The sequence below is a fragment of the Mercurialis annua genome, linkage group LG8 (assembly GCF_937616625.2).
Source record: "Mercurialis annua linkage group LG8, ddMerAnnu1.2, whole genome shotgun sequence".
In the NCBI taxonomy this organism is placed as follows: domain Eukaryota; kingdom Viridiplantae; phylum Streptophyta; class Magnoliopsida; order Malpighiales; family Euphorbiaceae; genus Mercurialis; species Mercurialis annua.
In genome coordinates, this window is record NC_065577.1 from 758,844 (window position 1) to 772,645 (window position 13,802).

Sequence of the window (13,802 nt, forward strand, 5' to 3'; positions counted from 1 at the left end):
TTATCACCTAATGAATTAATAGTTTCATATTCTATCATAGATTTTTTTAATCAATTTGAAAATAGATAGAACTTTGTAAACTTATTTAATATTAAATATATATCAATATAAAGTCGTTATTAATATGTTATATATATGTAAAATTATAAAAGCATAGAATTAGACAAATTAATTTAATATTTTTAAATTCATATATTGCCTAATCGGCCTATCATTGCGTGACATAGGAAGTAAATAAGTTGTTAAAGAACATAAAAACGAATAGAGGGTCACTAACTATTTTTGAATTTATAAATCGAATCAATTAACTCACACTTGGTCATTTTATTCAATTATAAACGACAAATTTTAAGGTTAATTAACCTCTAATTGAGCCATTATGGTTCGTAAACCGCATTCATTAAGTATAATTTAGAGTTAATTGACTTAAAATTTAAAAATATTACCACTAATTAATTAAAATTATCAAAAGTAAATTAATTAATTTTGATAAGTTCAGGGACCAAACTGTAGCTAAAAGAAAAAGAAAAATTGTATGGTCTGTTTAGGCCGAGAGTATTTTGTGTTCTTCCAGCTCTTATCTACTCTACCATTTCACTGAAACAAACAGAATAACAGGCAACGGTGAACAAGATGAGGATCGGAGCATTGGGAATGGTGCAGAAAACTCCATCGTCGAACTCCATTTTCCGGCGTACCAGCAACGTCAGACCTACTGTTAGATGCTTTTCCTCTTCCGGTAGACATTGATTTTTTTAATTTAATTATGTTGAGCTGAGTAGTGGTTTGGTTTCGGTCAGATTAAAACCTAAATTAGTTGAATTAGATTTTCCTAACTCCTTGATTTCACCTAATTGAGAAGTATTACCTGCTTAATTTCGATCTGTTACATTATGTTTCATGTTTATTGAAGATTAGTGTTAATGTAGCTGGTTTTAACTTGACCTGAGACTATAATTAGCTTAATTCAGTTCTCCGATGAGTATTTTATGGAGTTTTTAGACGATTTTTGCGAACTTTAATGCAGGTCATGTATCATTTATCAAGGATGTAGCCGTAACTGAGCCTCCTGCGAATCTTCATCACTTGCTTAAAATGCTTCAAACTAGAGGTTACCATTACTTGGATTCTTTAGTGCTGCAACTATCTTGTTTTAGCGTTCGCTTCCAAATTCAATGCAAATTTTATAGCTTTATTGTTGTAGTATTCTTCTCTGTTTCATAGTCGATTTACGGTTACGTATTCTCTAGGATGAATATGTTCATTGTTGATTGTTTAATATTTTGATGTGAATACTTGACTAGCTTCGACTTGCTTTGTTTTCTATTGATAGGCATTCTATGATTACTTGTTACGTTGGTGGTGATATACTGATATTCTTTTCCCAATTGTTGAACAGTATACACTTTGTTTTCATGGGCCATCCAAATGACTTTTTACGGATCTTTTCATAAAAGTAAATGCGTGTTTTTATTTCTGAAAGTATGGTCAGTGCTAACATTGTTTTAATTTCTCTCTGCACTATGTACCTCTAAAAGTTCGTAGTGACCATATCATGATGAGTTTTATTTTCTTACTGGTTTTGCAAGTTTTTGATTTACTATCATCTTCAATTTGAATATTCTTCCGATATTTTTTAAATTGTTAAATGTCTGAGTCCCTGTAAATTGGTTAGTATGCTTTTAAGAACATTTTTTTCTGGAATTGTCATATTCTATGTTAAATTGTTCGACTATGTGTTTAAACCAATTTGCTTGTAGCTATGAAGCTCAATTTATTTGCTGAATACTACTTCATAGTACTCCTTTTACAGGTGAAACCATTGTTTCTCCTGGATCCAAGGAAGGATTAATCCCCCTTGTAGTTCCCCTATCAAAAAATCTTTCAGGTGTGCCAACATGTGCTGTGTTATAATTTTCTTAAAAGTGGCAGTTCTAGCATAGACTGTATCATAGTATGCTCAGAAGTCTTAAGCATTTACTTATACCTTTCCCACTAGGTTCTGTAACTGCGTTGCTACGATGGCCAACTGCTCCTCCGGGGTAAGATATATTTATCTAGTGGAGGCTTGCTACTTTATGTTTACGGAATTTTTTTTCATTTCTTGTTTATTTAGCTTTATTTCTTTTCATGCAACTATTGCTATTCCAACAGAATGGAGATGCCAGTTGTGGAAGTTCGCAAGCATGGAGTGTGGCTTTTAGCCAAGAATGTAATACATCGAACTGAAAGCACACTTTCATATGCATAATTAGCTGGGATGTGTTACATATCTTATGATGGATTACATCAGTTTCTCTGGCATCTTGACACTTCTAAAACATCTTATCTTTTCCTTTGCTTTCTTGCTTTATGTGTTGGGTTTTGGAGGTTGGTCGTTGTAACACTTCAACGTCTAACTACTTTTTCATAGTATGTTGCGATTACCAGCACAAAAACAATATATAATAGACAAAGGTGATAACAGGTAGATCAATATATACATAGAATATTGGTTGAAGAAGATGCCAGCTACTCCGGTGGAAGCAATGGCGAACTCTATAATGCTTCTTCAGAGGCTGGTGAGAAACTATACAGAAGAGGTGATTTTGCTGAGTCTCAGATTGCTAAAGTTGACCAATACATCTTGAAAAAGGTAGACAATATAATTCTTGTGATTTTATCAAATGAAAGCTACTGGATGCATATGAAGCGCTCGCATTCTCTTTTTCCAGGTTGGGCTGTTCCCCGATATCTTAGAACATAAAGTTAGGGGTCACTTTGAGCAAGAGGACCACGTAAGCTGATTTTGTCTTTGGTTCTGCATCTATTGTGTCATTTGCTGTTATTCTCAACAAATTCCTTTAATCTTGTGAATGGGAAGGTTTCAGCAATGGTGACAGGAGAGTTCTATACGAGGAAGAACTTATTTCCAGGATTTGGCCGGCCTTTTGTATTCTATGCAGAGGTTTTGCTGAAGTTTGTACAAATCTTATCCATAGCTTGCATGTATTTTTCTCTCATTACACCTGAAATTTGTTTCTCATGAAGGGTTCTTTGACTTATACTTGTAGAGTTGGACGAACCTCAGAAGCTAAAGACGCTGCAAGGGTAGCTTTGAAGTCACCATGGTGGACTTTAGGTTGTGCTTACCAGGTATTTTTGTATATAATAGCAACATTAAGATTAGGGTTAATTACTATTACTCCAATGAGTTTAGGTCTGAATTACCGTTTTCCCCCTCAATTTAAAATATCACTATTTCCCCCTTGACTTTTATGTTTTATATTACTGAAACACCTTATAAAAGGGGGAAGGAAGGGGGGGGGGGGGGGGGGGGGGGGGGAGGTTACTTAAAGAAAACTAAAATGTGAGGGGAAAATAGTAATTTTTCAAAATTTATGGAAAAATCAGTAGTTCGTAACTTAACTCATAAGGGTAATAGTAATTAACCCTTAAATTTACATACAATACAAACATTTTGTTCTGCTAGATTTTTATGATCAACCACTTCCAACATTCCCACTTGTCCCGTTTGGTGTGGGAATTACTGTTAATCTTGTTAAGGAAGTTGCCAGCCTTGCGCAATGGGACGATGAGCAGATTGAATACATCAAGGAGAAGGTGAGTGAAGAGGGTAAACAAGCAGATTTGAAGAAAGGAAAGGCTCCCGCCCAGGTAACAAATCTGTAGATACATTAAATTGACACTGCTCAATTACATTATTAGCTCTGAATTATCTGACTTTCTATATAGATTGCATTGGACGAGGCTGCTTTTTTATTGGATTTAGCTTCCATAGAAGGAACTTGGGATGAAGTGATAGAACGAATAGCAGAATCTTATAGCGAGGCTGGATTTTATGATATTGCAAAATTTATACGGTACAAAGATTGATAGTCGACCAAGTAAGGATCGCGATTTATATTTGATAATCCTATTTTTCTGTTCATTTTTTGGAATTTTTTTCAGCATCTTAGAGAATTTTGTAGGCACCCTATCGAGTTTTTGTTTTCCGTATGTAGAAGAATATAACACTTGATTTCATACTTATATTTTTTTAAAACGAAAAACGGCCAAGTGTACAGTTTTCCTTTAATAGAAGATATACTTTCTTGAAATCAAAAAGTTGTAGAGAGTCTCAGTTTTTCCCTAGTGATTTGAGTTTCCGAATTAAAGCCTCTGTGTCCTTGTAAGATGATCCACCTTCTTCAACAGCTCGTTTGGCTTTCTCCCCGAGCTCTTTAGCTCTTCTTTTCATCTCAGCTGATTCCTCGCTACCGCCCATTAGTCTTTTCACTGCTGCCTCTACCTGGTCTCTTTGCACGGTTACCCGTGGTGGATCCTTGAATGACCACCACTCCATATTTCCTACCTTCACCCCGATCTTCAACACATCAGTAATCAGCTTCTCGTTCGTGAACTGCTCTGCCGTAATTGGCCATGTTATCATCGGTAATCCGCAACTCACTCCTTCAAGAGTCGAATTCCACCCACAGTGAGTTACAAATCCTCCTAAAGCTTTATGCTCTAGTATTAGCAACTGCGGCGCCCAACCTTTAATGATTAGTCCCTTCTGGGATTCTCGGATTCGATCTTCAAATCCTCTGGGAAGCAAATTTTCTTGTTCTTCGTCGGTGGATTTGAAGATCTTTCCAACCACCCAAATGAAATGATGGTTAGAAGCCTCGAGACCATGAGCGATCTCGAGGAGTTGTGCGGGAGCTAAACGAGCTAAGCTTCCGAAACTGATGTAAAGAACCGAATTATGTTCTTTACCGTCAAGCCAGCTCAAAATGGTTTGCTCATCCATTGTTGTCTTCTGACCTCTCTCAGCTTTATCTTGTATGTTCCTGTTACACAACGAAACAGGTCCAACAAGCCACGCGTTGTTCCCCATTTCTTTCCGGAAGAATTCGACGTAAGCTGGCTCCAATTCATAGAAACTATTCACTACAACTCCAAAACTTTTCTTGTCAGGATTAATCATCTTTACTATATGACGGTTCTCTTGAACTTCTGGATATCTTTCAAAGGTCGATAGCTGAGATCGAGTCAATTCAATCTTATCCGGAAGACCTCCAACAACAAAAGGCTCATAATCCGAGCTTACTTTCTCATGAGGCTTATCCCGTTTCATACTTTCTTGAACACATTTAGGAAAACACGCATTTCCGCTGAAAGTAATTCTCGGAATACCAGTACCATCAACAGCATTAGCACACCAACGATGAAACACGTCGTGAACGATACAATCGGGTCTGGATTCACGTAAGAGATTCAAGAAAGGTTCTTGAAGTATTGAAGTATCGGTGAAAGGACCTGCAGACATGTCTGTATCAGCTATATCGACATTATCCGGTAGCTTAAGAATGTGGATGAAGATTGTCTGACCAGAGGTTTGGTCACGGGAGATAGACTTTTGGAAGGAAAGAGCGTGGTTTGGTGTGGTTACGATTGTGGATTTGGCACCGTGAGAAGCGAAGGTTCTCGCTATGTCGATCATGGGGATTTGGTGACCTCCACCTACGAATGGGAAGAAGAACATTTTAACTGGACTCGAGTTCGACTCCATTGATTAATGCTCTAATGTAAGAACTTAGAGCAAGATATGGATATGTTAAACGAACTCAGAGAAAGGACTATATAAAGAGAGGAAGCATCTTGTCTGAAAGGAAAAGCTTTGATAGCACATACGTAAGCAAGGGTGTCAGCAATAATTAAAATGCTACTGTAGGAATATGGACCTTATCAAATAAGATTCTACATATATTACTCATAAGCAGCGATGTGCTTTCGGTCTAAATCGAACCAAATCAATTTAATTTGCTCGACCAAATTGAATTCATATAGATATAACCTTTTTCAAACCGAGTCAATCTGTTCAGTCTACTTCGATCCAATTCAATTGGCACTAATATTTAACTTAAATTTTTTGTGTTTGAAACCGAACATGCCCAAAAAAACTAATTTTTTTATGGTATCGAGCTGAACCAAACTGAATTTTTATCAATTCAGTTTATTTCTAGGCTTGATTCAGTTTCTGTACACCCTACTCGTATGTGCACAAATGGACTCCTCGGAGCTTGCTCCGACAAGAACCTGTTGTAGGTAAGAATTTGGTATAAGAACATAAACTATATGAATGTAGTGTTTAAGATTTGGTTATTCATAATTTTTTCAGGCCATAGAGCATATACTAAAAGAAAATCAAAATCAAACATTATGTAAAATATAGGAAAGAAGAAGGCTAAGTGTTATAGTTTAGACCCTCATTGTGGTTAAATTTTTAACTTGAATCTTGATGGGTTTTTTTTTATATTAAAGTGGTACCTAACAATATTAAAGATAACAAAATAGGTCCTCTTGAAATATATTCACGTTACATTGACAGTGGTCCAATTTAATTTTTTTTTTGTAAAGTTAAGTTTTTTTAAAAAGAAACCATTCATGTTCAAATTGAATAAAATATCACGTGTATGTCATTTATCATCGATATTTTCGAAAATAACGGCATAATAAAAATCTATTTAAAGAGAGTGTATTTTATCAATTTAATATCGTTATGGGTACCACTTTTAAAAAATAGATCCAAATTAAAATTTAAGTCTAATATGAGGGTCAAAATTAACGTTTGGTCAAAGAAGAATTGACAGTTCAATATATTCATATAAATATCTATACAAAAACTTGGCACTAAACTACTGCCAAGAAATCTGATCCTACATAATCTTGTCCAAATGTAACAAACCTAAATGTAACAAACCTATATATCTATAGAACTAAAATTTAAGTAAACAATAGTAGAAAGAATGACACACAACCGAATCTTAAACCAGAATATTTGACTAATCACTTCACTTCTCCTTAAGCTTGAACTGCAGAAACCTCCATCTTCACCTTTTAATTTTCACCGGCGCGTTTTATCTGTAAGGCGGCTCGAACAACGTTTTCTCGCGCAATCATTCCAACCTTTGGCATCAAGTCAAACATCAATTATTCAAGTACTCACATAGACGAAAATCTTAAAACGAAAACCCCTGAAATATGTTAGAACAAAATGATATTTTTCTAAGAATAGATTCTAAATATAAGAATTTTGAAGTTTCAAAAGCGTTTCGTTTGTGGAAACATAAATGAAATGCTGGAACATAAGACTCGATAAGTTTACGTGTAAAATAGACATATAGAAAAAGCAGGTTGTGTGATTAGTTCTTACCAGCTTGCCTTCAGCATCTACCACAGGGAGTCTATGATATTTTGTGTCAAGCAACAACCTAAAATTTGATTGAAGGCATTATTTACAGATTCAACAGGAGAGGTAAAACAGTAACAATTTAGAATTTCTTGGATCAAATCACAGAGAAGTTTTTACTGAGATAATACCTGGCAGCATCCTCTAGGTTGGTGGTTTCACTAATAACAAGCGGAGTAGATGTCATCAAATCACCCACAATTTTGCCATTGTTTTTGGTTAATAATTTCTGCATCTCATTGAATGTCTGCAATATTTCATCCGTAATTAGACAACTCACTTGTTTAATCTATAATGACATGCGGAAACTTATCGAATTTTATGTTTAAGTGTTAGTTTCCGTTTCCCAAAACACTTCTAAACTTTATATTTTATTTTATTTTTGTATAAAATATTGTTTCTCCGTGTCTATCTCCCCAATTTGTTTCTTCTTTATGTGTCCGTTTTCGTGCAACATAAATGACGCGTATGTGTATGCATATGCATATGCGTACGTGTGCTTGCATTTAACTGGTCTATCAGTGATAAGATTAACTTCAGGCTATAAAATATGAAGTTTTGGAATTTCAGAAGCGTTTCCGAAAACAGAAACAAAAAACTTTAAAATGGAAAATCAAAATCAAGAATCTAAAAAGGGAAAGTTGATGCATACTTTCCAAGAACTATCAGCATTCGGAAATAAGTTGTTGCCACTTTGTTTTCCACCTATATGCAAAAAAGAGGGTCAATTTAGAACCAGCATCTTACTAATTAGGTTTAAATGAATATAAAACAATAAATTATAGCGTGTTTTGTAATTTCAATACAAACTTTAAATTTTTGCAATTTAAACATGAATTTTTATTTTGTTGCAATTCGACTGGAAGTTAATCAATCGATGCTAATGTAGTTTAATCGGAATCCAAAAACGAATAGCATGGTAAGATGAGTTCCGATGATTATTTAGAATCGAAAGGTCTATAAGTACCTGAGATGGAGTTGAGCGCTAACAGATCATAATCTGAAACAACACCAACCTGAAACAAGTATCGACATAAAATCAATCACTGAAACAATACTATTTCAAATAAATTAGATGTTTTTAGATGACCAACAAGTAATGTTATACAAAAACTTCTCACCTTTTATATTTCGTCGTTTTATTTTTATTTCATTTCCGAAAATAATTATCTCTTCATATAAAAAATATCATTTTCCAAGATGAGCATTCTAATTTTGAACGTAATTTCATACGTTCGGAATTTAGATCACTAAACTGAAAAATTACTAAAAACACTGCAAATTATTACAAATTTGTAAAGCATGAATGATGAAACTAGTTACCAATGTCCAATCTTCATCAACTACAGGAAAACCAGATAATTTCTTCTCCACCATAGCCTCTAAAGCTGCATTTAAATCACAAAAAGAGTCAAACTTTAAAACTGATCTAATTAACTACTAAATTAAAGGGTTAATTACAAATAAAATATTATATACCAGCTTTTAGTTGTAGCATGCAATATCAAATATCAACATTTAACTTTGGCAATTTAAAATACAAATAGCATACAACATAATATTTTTCTACAGCAGGATGATATAAATTTGTGATATAAATTTGACATTAATATCAGCAAAAGCATATCAGAAATTCAATTTGCATTTCGAATTGCCAACAATTGAAAGTGTATGTTTAAAATTACTAATGAAGCTGTTCACACTAATGTAAAACTAAACCAAAATCTTAAAACCGAATTAACCAACCAACCAACCAAATGCTTAAACACGGATCGAATATGAAATCATAACCGAAACAAAACCAGCCAATTTTTTTTTTAAAAAAAAAATCAAAACTGAACCGAGCTGAATAGGACGGTATTTTGGTCAGTTTGGCTAAAACTGCAAATTACAAGGAAATTTTTTTAAAACATAAAATTTTGAGTTTATTCGGTATTAATTTGAATAATTCAAATCTCAAACCAAAACGATAACCGAAAATTGAAATTTTTAAATCTCAAAATCGAATGGATCGGACACAAGTTCTTTACCGAACCAATTTAAATCGGTTGGTCGTATATTATGCTCCTTTTGTTTAAAATTAAACCTAAATTAAATCAAATAATCAAATCCCCAAAAATTTACCTTCATCAACAGTTGTAGTAGTTTTCACCACATGTAAATCTTTTTTCCTCGTCATGAAATCACCGACAGTATACGTCTCAGTTCTCGCCTACAAAATCATAATCACACAAATACAACAATCAAATAATTAGAAGCACCATACCGACAAATTAACCAAAATAATTAAACGTTAAAAAAAGATGACAGTTCAGTTAGTTAATTAGTTAACTACCGTTCCGTTGTTAGTTACAGATACATGACGAGGTAGAGACGACCGTTGGGAGAAGCACAAACGACATCGTTTTGATAAAGAAGTTGAAGAACGAAGAAGATGATGAGCTGGCAAGGATGATGAGTGTTGAGAATTAACGTAAGAGTACGGAATTAGAGAGCATGATATTAAAGAATTTGTAAACAAAGCCATTAATTATTATTTTTTGAGGGTATAGAAGATGAAGAATAAAAAAAAAAGATTTGATCTAAAATTTTAAGAATTTGATGAAGAATAAAAAAAGATTGATCTAAAAGTTTAAAGATTTTAAATGTATTTAATTGGTGCTATAGTTTCTCCATGAAAGGAGGAAAGGTAGAAAACATAGTGGGAATTGCTTTGCAAGACGACAAGTGTTTGGTTTGGTGATCGTAAATTGGACCTACTTGTACACCAACTTTACTTCTTCAAAATTATTGGTGTCTTTCCTTTTTTTTATTTTTCCTTTTTTAAAATATAGAAAATTCATAGAGGTGAGCAAATATTAACCGAAATCGAATTATTCGATCTATTTTTATCTTTTTTTTTTATTGATAATTGGGGAGGGAGGAGCGCTTGTGGGAGGATTTGAACCCACGACCTTGGCATTTGCTGTCCAGCGCTTATACCATTTAAGGTACAGCTCATTGGTTATTTTTATCTTTTAATTTAATAGTTTAGCTGGTTTGGTTCGGTTTATGGTATTTTTTTTTTGTTTAGTTATGATTAAGAGTTGAAAATTTAATTAATCGGACCAACTGGATTTTTTTATTTATAATTATTTATATTTCGGCTTAACCAAATTAAGCGACTAATTTAATCAGTTTGGTTTATATTTTTTAAGATTTTGATAGTTTGATTATTGCAGCTTCAATTCGGTTGGTTTGATTAAAGAGGTAAAAGAAATTGGTTTATTTGTTTCGATAATATCATAAAAATATAACATATCCTAATTTTATATTAATTAAATATAAATAATTAAAATAATAAGGAGTATATCTATAGAAAGTGAATAAGCTAGTTAGTCAATTGTATTTATAATAATAATTCATTTGAACAATAAACTACGGAATAAATTTAATCTAAAATGAATATAATTTAAAATATAATGTCATAAAATGAAACATTCCTTCTAATAAAAGGAACAAGTATACTATTCATAACATTAGGAATCACATTTTAATCTTATTTTATGACCTCAAAATTCTAAAAATTGCCCATCAAATAAATTAATGAAGTCATTGCTCACAATTTTGTGAACTTTAAGTTGACTAAATTAAAATATTAATGAGTTAAATTTGGTTTAAAATTGAAATTATAGAGTATAATAAATAACTCCCTTTAGGATATATTTTTTTTACAATCGGAGATGGGGGAGTGTTTGCGGAAAAATTTGAATTTACGACCTAACAGTTTGCTTATCTATTAATAAACCAGTGTTATAATGGTTCATATTTGAGATTCTACAATCGAAACAATGATCCAAATATTAATTGAAGTACAATTATAAATTTTTTTATAATGGTATTGAAAAAAATTAATTTATTAAAAATATATAAATAGTGGTTATAGAAATAATTTATAATAAAAAGTACAAAGATAGTTTTTAAAAAATCTAAATTTATTCAAAGTTATTAGAGTTAGTTGGGGAGGACCCTAATGAAGTTTTATGGTCAAAGGCTCCATAAAGCTAAAGAAATTTCAACATTTTCCATTTCAAAATCAAGGAAATGTGTTAACTTGGTTGAGCTATAAAACACATTTTCTCTAAGTTGAAATAAATTTGTGACATTTAATTGCCGACTTGCATACAAAATTCAACAAGACAACTTGTATTGTATATACACTTTGGCCAAACCAGGATTACTAGTCGGGGGATGAAATTTTGTCAATTGGCCATTAAAAACAAATTAAATCCAATAATATGCCGTTAGGCTTTTTTTATTTTACAAAAAAATAGTTACTAAAACAATTATGTCAGTTCAGTTATTTTAAAAGAAAATTAGCCTATGATCTGTAGTTTAATTTATTAATTGTTTTTCAGTAGACTGTATGTCTGGTCCAAAACAATGAAATACGAAAAAAAAAAAGGAAACGTAATAGAATAGATAATGTAACAAAAAAATATCATTTCTGATTTTATGGTCAATGTTCCCGTTATGTTTAAGTGCTATTACTCATATTCAAATAGGGGCAACTAACATTTAAGTTTCGGCATAACAAAGTTTGCATTAGCTTTTCATATTAGATGACTATATTAATAACTCTCGTTATTATATTAGAATAATTCCTTCAATTTATTAAAAAATTATTTATTTATATAATTTTAATTTTTATTAATGAAAATTTTAATTTTTAACAAAAAGAATGATACATAACTTGTGAAAAGTCAAATCTACTCAATTCGATAAAGAAAATTTGTTAAATGATACAAACTTGTGAAAAGTTAAATATACTCAATTCGATAGAGAAAATAGACATTATAACAAGAAACAGTTGATAATTTAGTAAAAAGGCCACTTTGATTCAATTGAATATATTTAGCAACTAACATATTTTTTTAACTAAATTATAATTAAAAATTGTTTGGAAAAACACCAAATGTTGGCTTATTCATTTGTTTGTATTTTTTTAATTTAGCTAATATAATTATTATATATATAAAAAATAATAATGCTATATATGTAATTCTATACTTTTAACTCATTTTTTTATACCGTTTGACGTGACAATTAAATAGTAGATTGATTAAATTTTGTTTAAAAAAAATACATTTCTGGGTGAAAATCGGATAAATAAAACTTGAATAATTATTGGGTGTGACCGTTCCGCCATATCATTCGTGTAACAAATCAATCATGCGTTAGTCATGTGGAAAAATTAATAATAAAATAATAAGTGATAGTTAAAAGATTTCTCATCGCAAATTCTCATTGGTTTGTTGTAAAAATGACGTGGCACAATGATGTGGCACAACTGTTGCGTGGGATTACACTCATAAAACTTTGGCACGTAAGATGAGTTAAAAAAGTTGGATTAAAAAAATAGATTATAAGTATATTTCAAAAAAATATATTTATAATTGAACAAAGGATCACTTTACCCCCCGAACTTGGCGCAAAGTATCAAAAACGTCCAAATTAGCAAAACCGGATCACTTTTACCCTGAACTTGACAAAACCGGCTCAAAAACACCCCTATGCTGACGTGGCATCTTAATTGGAGAGTGGGTTTCTAATTATCTTAATTTACTCTAATTAATTATATTCAAATACTAATTAATCACAATTAAATACTAATTAAACTAGGGGTCGTTTTGGACCTTTTTTCAAAACCATTCAATTTTTTTTTTTGATTTCCGGCGAGGAGTTCCTCGCCGGAAAAACGTCTGTTCTTGAACTCAAGAACAGACCCAGATTATGTCTGTTCTTGAGTTCAAGAACATACCATCTGTTCTTGAACTCAAGAACAGATACGATCTGTTCTTGAGTTCAAGAACAGATCGTTGATCCGTTCTTCTGTTCAAGAACAGACGATCTGTTCTTGAACTCAAGAACAGATCGTTCTTGAGTTCAAGAACAGATCTGCTGTTCTTGAACTCAAGAACAGCAGATCTGTTCTTGAGTTCAAGAACAGCAGATCTGCTGTTCTTGAGAGTGAGGAGCAGATGCTCCTCACAAAAACGAGGAGCAGATCGCTCCTCGTTTTTGTGAGGAGCATCTGCTCCTCACCGGGGAGCTGCTGCTCCTAACCGGAGCAGCGACTCCCTCTTCTCAGGCGAGGAGGAGCCTCGCCTGAGATCGAATTTTTTTTGAAAAAAAAAATAATTTTTTTGGCAAAACATATAAATTATAGGGGGTTATTTTTGTTTGTTAAAAATTTAATTTGGGAGTTAATTTGTTATATATATAAAATTTAGGGGTTAATTTGTTATATCAAATATTAAATAAAAGGGTTAGATTGTTTTTTTTTTAATTATTAGATATTAATTTAAATTTTTAAAAAAGAATTAGGATCATTTTAAACTTTTTGTCATTAAAAACCACTTAGGTTAAAGAAAACCATCACAAAAACCGGAGAGTGTGTCTCACTCTCCGGGGTGAGAGTGGGGAGGGGTGTTTTTGATACGATTTTGTCAAGTTCAGGGTAAAAGTGATCCCTTTTTCTCAATTTGGACATTTTTGATACTTTGTGCCAAGTTGAGGGGGTAAAGTG

At 32.4% G+C, this 13,802-nt stretch overlaps 3 protein-coding genes across 5 annotated transcripts; 1 reads left to right on the plus strand and 2 right to left on the minus strand.

Annotated features, from left to right (window-relative positions):
• Positions 1 to 523: 523 nt before the first annotated feature.
• LOC126660577 (protein IN CHLOROPLAST ATPASE BIOGENESIS, chloroplastic) lies at positions 524 to 3,931 on the plus strand. 3 transcript variants are annotated; one of them, XR_007635385.2, is made up of 11 exons: positions 524 to 739; positions 1,028 to 1,111; positions 1,814 to 1,888; positions 2,000 to 2,042; positions 2,155 to 2,212; positions 2,468 to 2,635; positions 2,715 to 2,777; positions 2,864 to 2,958; positions 3,054 to 3,135; positions 3,473 to 3,657; positions 3,736 to 3,931. XR_007635385.2 is itself a non-coding variant. In XM_050354139.2 (11 exons), exons 1-11 carry the CDS (start codon positions 634 to 636, stop codon positions 3,874 to 3,876), a joined length of 1,026 nt encoding a protein of 341 aa, XP_050210096.1. In that variant the 5' UTR covers positions 527 to 633; the 3' UTR covers positions 3,877 to 3,931. The 3 variants fall into 3 exon arrangements, 1 of the variants encoding a protein (XP_050210096.1); XR_007635386.2 differs by having other exon boundaries at positions 525 to 739; positions 3,551 to 3,657; XM_050354139.2 differs by having other exon boundaries at positions 527 to 739; positions 3,547 to 3,657.
• A 70-nt stretch (positions 3,932 to 4,001) lies between these two features.
• On the minus strand, positions 4,002 to 5,753 carry LOC126660576 (abscisate beta-glucosyltransferase-like). The gene has a single exon (XM_050354138.2). It carries the CDS (start codon positions 5,552 to 5,554, stop codon positions 4,121 to 4,123), a length of 1,434 nt encoding a protein of 477 aa, XP_050210095.1. The 5' UTR covers positions 5,555 to 5,753; the 3' UTR covers positions 4,002 to 4,120.
• Positions 5,754 to 6,606: 853 nt separating this feature from the next.
• On the minus strand, positions 6,607 to 9,950 carry LOC126659562 (CBS domain-containing protein CBSX1, chloroplastic-like). The gene is made up of 8 exons (XM_050352861.2): positions 9,570 to 9,950; positions 9,359 to 9,446; positions 8,558 to 8,622; positions 8,202 to 8,250; positions 7,887 to 7,939; positions 7,366 to 7,481; positions 7,199 to 7,256; positions 6,607 to 6,951 (listed from the first exon to the last, which is right to left on the minus strand). Exons 1-8 carry the CDS (start codon positions 9,759 to 9,761, stop codon positions 6,883 to 6,885), a joined length of 690 nt encoding a protein of 229 aa, XP_050208818.1. The 5' UTR covers positions 9,762 to 9,950; the 3' UTR covers positions 6,607 to 6,882.
• Between the last annotated feature and the right edge of the window lie 3,852 nt (positions 9,951 to 13,802).